General features: G+C 34.5%; 1 protein-coding gene across 1 annotated transcript; it reads right to left on the bottom strand.

The window, feature by feature from the left end:
- Window positions 1–345: 345 nt before the first annotated feature.
- LOC125203736 (uncharacterized protein At2g37660, chloroplastic-like) lies at window positions 346–3,342 on the bottom strand. The gene is made up of 7 exons (XM_048102160.2): window positions 3,288–3,342; window positions 2,501–2,772; window positions 2,261–2,297; window positions 2,080–2,177; window positions 1,837–1,909; window positions 556–677; window positions 346–465 (listed from the first exon to the last, which is right to left on the bottom strand). The coding sequence occupies exons 1-7, from the start codon at window positions 3,340–3,342 to the stop codon at window positions 346–348; spliced, it is 777 nt and encodes a 258-aa protein (XP_047958117.1).
- Between the last annotated feature and the right edge of the window lie 2,138 nt (window positions 3,343–5,480).

The raw sequence follows: 5,480 nt of genomic DNA on the forward strand, positions 1-5,480 counted from the left end.
TCAGTAAAAAAATTGGTAAGATATCAATATTAAAAATTCATATCAAAATTTCATGTATGAAAATCCTCTTTTTATATTTATTTTTCCTTATTTCTCTTCCACAGATAAAGCCGTCATTTTGTTCTAGGCATAAATATGTAAGACTTATTTTTCGGATTTGATCCTTATACCTTTTGTAATAGAGTACTCAAACTTACAAATATTCAATATTGCTTTACTTTTATTGAGCATCACCGGATATTTTTATAGATCTCAGACACTAAGCCAAAAGTTACAATAACATGATAAGGGTATAATAAATGGCACAATTTTATTCAAGCCAACATCGCAATATTGCTCCGTTGATCAGAATCGAGCAGTGATTTGAGTGAAGAGAGCCTTGAAATCCGTAATTGGCGTGCCGGAACCTTCAGGTTTCGAAGCAAGGTCGAAAGCTTTGAATTTGGCCTCCTCAAATTTGAGTGACTGCACAGACAGTTCAACAAAGTTGTATGCTGAATTAGCAAGCAAGACTAGGAAATAAAACGAAAAAATGTCCTATTCGAGTGTGATCACCTGAAGACAGACTTCAGCAACGTCCGCCCTAGGTATAGTCTTTGTATCCGTGCTGAGAAGTTCGTCGTCCTTTCCTACTAGTAGCTCTCTTAGACCACCTTCTTTATCTTGCAGGCCGCCGGCTGTACCACCAAAATAATGCGATGACGAGGGAAAGGTTGTACTCACATTCACATTTAGTATTGTGCACGAGCGCAACAATTTGGTATTATATGTTAGCATACTTCCTCTTTTATACTAGAAATACTCGTGTAGTGGTTTGTAACAAAAAGGCCAGAGACTATTTCAATGTCCATCATCACATTTGCTACATTTAATTTTACTCGAGAAATATGAGTATCTGCTGTTAACTCACAAATAAAGTGAATGAAGTCGTAACGATGCAATAACATATCAAAGATATCAATGGAAAGACCAAATCCACAATTTGAGATAGAGAAATACCCCCTATGTCCCATTAAAAATGAAACGTTTTCCTTTTTGGGTTGTTCCAATAAAATGAAATGTGATAGGAGTAAACGCTGACACTCGAATAAATCAAGCACGAGAGGTGCTGAAAGAAATATTTCTCACACAGAAACTGGGCACAGATTGTTCAGTTAAATGCTCAAACAAAATACTCAAGAATCTGGAAGAAAAGCTCTCGATTATTTTACCAAAAGGGAACTGAATGGAAATGAACACAAGAGAAAACAATGAAACGAAATCCTCACAAAGGAGGACTAATCCTCCGCAGAGGCCTACGAGAAATCTCGTCCTATGAACTGATCTTCCCAGATGCTCTTCACTTTATCTGCCTTCCACTTTATATACATGATCTAATGCAATAAAATAGGGAATCACTAACAACTATAACAACCCATGAAAGTAGGAACTAACTTAACAAATACTACCTCCATCCCCCAAAATTTGCTACACTTTGACCGACACGGGTTTTAAGAAATGTAATGGAAAGTGAGTTGAAAAAGTTGGTGGGATGTGGGTCCTACTTTTAAAGTATTAGTTTTATAATAAAATGTGAGTAGGAATGAGTTAGTGGAATATGAGGTCCACTACCAAAAATGGTAAAAGTGAAGTGTATCAAATTTTCAGGGACGGAGGTAGTATAACAACTAAAAAGAGACTGCCGAATTATTCTCTTCTAAACTAGCTAATCATCTGTATCAAAATGTTTCCTAAAATAGAAACAACATCATCTCTACTTTTTCCTTGCTCTTACTTCGTTAACTCGCAAAATAAAAATCACGTGCCGAAAAGCAAATGTTTCACATTTATTGGGACGAAGGGAGTACCTTATTATGGTGTATGGGATCCCTGAGTCGGCTAAGTACTTCTCAGCCTTTCTCTTCCAAATCTGCCAAGAAAAAGAATTCAAGTAGTATCAAATATCTTATAGATTGCAATATGTAATTGGTGTAGTCATAAAATTTTCTGCTTGCAATGGGTAGGTGATGGATTGATGAAATCCCTTAAACTCATTAGAGCATAATGACAGATAGAGAGAGAGAGGCAATGCACACAAACCAAGATATTTCCATTTCCCAAGCTATTCAAAGGGTGATTTGGATTTGTTCCTCCCATTGATCCCACCAGCACAATATGTTTCACTCCAGCAGCTTTAGCTGTTATAATACATGTCAAGAGAGAACTCTCATAACATTACACAATGCAATCATATCCATTAACTTCAAAGATATGTCCTCACCAGCATCTACTTGATTCTTCTGTCCAATCCAATCGACCTAGATACGAACACATAAGATCAAGACTCAATACTTTGAGTGATACGATAGGTTGATAAAACATAAGTTTGAGTATTTGAACGATAAAATGATCTATCAAGGTCATCAAACCATCAAAGTAAACAGTAGATTGGCTTGGATTATTGTTACCAATCCATCTTACCAAAGAAAACACCCCCTAAAAGTTAGGCAATAACACGAACCTGTTCAGGAAACGCTCCATCTTCGAAATAGAATTCAGGTCTCCCGCCTTTAGCAGGGTCAAAACCCGGCTTCATCTTCGGCACAACACTCGTGAGTATGATGAGTGCATCAATACCTTGAATGGATGGAACAATGCTCTCACTGTCCCTTACGTCCCCGACATAAACATCATCCTCTCTACCAATTTTTTCCTTGCTTTCGGGAGTTCTTACCAGACCTCTAGTTATGTACTGATCTGACCTCTCCTTCAGTTTCTTGTAAGCAATTTGTCCTAAAACGAGTAGTGCATCAACATTTTCTTTATATTACATATTTTTATATGGGATTCTCTTAAAAATCATCTTCATCTATGGGAGCAAATACACCAACAGGCACAAGGAAATGGAGTAACATAAATTGGACATGTTGAGCTCAAAAGGATTGAGATATAATGATTTTTAACTTTAGTGTTAACTTAATACTACTAGAATGATTTATATACACCACTATTCCAATTTGGTCAAATTGAATTTTCGAACTCAAGAAGATTCTAAGAAAATCCTTCTTGTTCAGAGTTCTCCGACAAAAAAACTCCCCAATTTCGAAAACTCCCCAGTAAAAATGAACTAAAAAGAAAATTTTCCCCACCTATGTTAAATGTGCATATCATTTAGAAATGGTCACTTAATTAAACTCAAAATTTCTGACACCCAAAAAGCTACCAAAACCCCTTTAGAAAACAGACGCACAATATATTAACACACACTAAATTTAGATGGATCGAAATGTTGAAGAATGGATTTTTACCTGTTCTACCACCTGCACCGGTAACAAGAACTGTGAGTTTGCCCGAATCAGACATCGCAAACAACCAAAACTTGCCAGAAAAAAACCTTTCCCAAATGTTCGTTTCACTCTCGTATTCTAGTGGTAATTTCGTGTTGGCTAAGATAACGTTAATAGATGAAAGTTGAGGAGTGATGCAGTAAATGGGAACATGTGTCAGGACGAGTTAAGAGCATCCACAATCCACATTCAGTACTAAGATTTCTCTTTCTCCTCCTGCCACATTATCCAGTACTAAAGTTCCTCTTGTCACATTATCAGGACAAACAATTAGACAAGTAATAGGCTAACCATAGGCTAACCACATCATCAGTACTATTAAAAAAACAACTAAATTTATGGAATTAAACACAAAATACGGAATTAAATTTACGACACATATACGGGAAAATTCATTAATTTCATTTTTTTAAAAGTACATTAATTAAAAAAAAGTTACATAATTAAAAAAAAAAAAACCGGACTTCCACACACAAGCCCCCGCCTCACTCTACTCCTCACTAATTTATTAAAAAATACATTAAAAAATGCAATAAAAAATGCAATAATTTTATGTAAATTAAAAAAAAGGTACATCCTAAAAAAAGTTACATAATTAAAAAAAATACATTAAAAATGCAATTAAAAAATGCATAAAAAATACATAAAAAAATACATTAAAAATGCAATAAAAAAACGCATAAAAAAATACATAAAAAAAAATGCAACCGGCTAGCCAAAATTGAGCCTACTATGCTGACTAGCGCATCGGCTAGCGCCCGCAAGTCGGCTAGATCTCGCCGATCGGCTAGCCTAAATTGCCGCAATGGAGGCTAGCGGATCGGCTAGCCTATCCGCTAGCCTCCATTGTGGATGCTCTTATAGTCTGAGAGCATCTCCAGTGGTGCGAATGTCCCTCCGCCCTTCCCAAAAACACCTTCTGCCACGTCATAAGGACCTCCCATTTTATTCATTTTTTATTTGTATGACTTCAATTTTAGGTTTTTAAAACACAGTTTGATTATTCAAAAGATTTAATTTTTAGGTTTCATTATTTAATTTTCCGATGAGTTCGATTTATGTTTTTTTTAAACAGGAGAATAATATTCTTGCAGTTAAGTACTATATATTTAAATTTTTTTGATTATTGACATTAGAAGATGTCTGTTGACATATTGGTATTGACATTTTATACAATAATTATTAACATAATGTATGCTTATTTGAATTGTTGTTGACATAGTCATATGGTTGCTATAAAATAGATATGTTCTGTATACATAAAGATGAATTCATATGTGAAGTGTGAGAGGATTACATAGTATTATATTATATATATAACAACAGGGTATGACTGCACTTGTCATATGTATGCTTGTAGTTGCTATAAATTTTGACATGATATTACTGTATTGTTGACATTTTGTTGACATATGGGTATTGACATTTTATACAATAATTATTGACATAATGTATGCTTGTTTGAATGGCTGTCAACATAGTCATATGGTTGCTATAAACTGTATATGTTTTGTTGACACGGGATTATTTATATTAAAAAGCGTATGACTGCACTTGCTATATGTAGGGTTGTAGTTGCTATGAATTTTGACATGATATTACTGTATTGTTGACATTTTATTGTACTTGATTTTAATCTAGAAAAAAAGAACACATCAAAACGTAAAAGAAGTACAGCAATTGATGAGGACGAGTTAACTATATCTGAGATTAGAAGCAAAAGAAGAAATGACCGGAAACAGTTAATTGCTTCTGAGATTAGAAGCAAAAAATGGAATGACAAGCACACAGAGGTTAAGGAATAGAATAAGAAAAGTAATTACTTTTCTAAACGACTTCTAATCAAAAGGAAGACGTTTTTTATTGAAACCATGAGAAAAATGAATGAGAAAAATAAATCACTATTTCAATAGACTGCTGAAGAAGAAATACATGAAGAACAAGGAAAGGAACAAGAAGAAGGACAAGGATCAAAAGAGCACACAACATGTGGTGTCAATAATGAATCAGCGTCTCCTATATCACCACCTGTTCTAGAATCTGATAACAAGGGATTGAGACAGAAAATCAGAAAGATCTTGAACAGGTAGAATTTACAATAACTATCTTAAACTATAAAGATAATCTGCATATTGTAGGTAAAAATACAATTGA

This window comes from Salvia hispanica, chromosome 6, assembly GCF_029641045.1.
Source record: "Salvia hispanica isolate PSC_SH4W2 chromosome 6, Shi_PSC_v1, whole genome shotgun sequence".
Classification (NCBI taxonomy): Eukaryota; Viridiplantae; Streptophyta; class Magnoliopsida; order Lamiales; family Lamiaceae; genus Salvia; species Salvia hispanica.

What these genes read in the sequence shown, in the direction of transcription:
- LOC125203736 (XM_048102160.2), bottom strand. Translation starts at nt 3,342, where the DNA reads ATGTCTGATTCGGGCAAACTCACAGTTCTTGTTACCGGTGCAGGTGGT. An exon ending in GAAGAATCAAGTAGATGCTG is followed by an intron (nt 2,178 to 2,260) that starts GTGAGGACATAT and finishes GTATTATAACAG; the next exon opens with CTAAAGCTGCTGGAGTGAAA. An exon ending in TTGCTGAAGTCTGTCTTCAG is followed by an intron (nt 466 to 555) that starts GTGATCACACTC and finishes CTGTCTGTGCAG; the next exon opens with TCACTCAAATTTGAGGAGGC.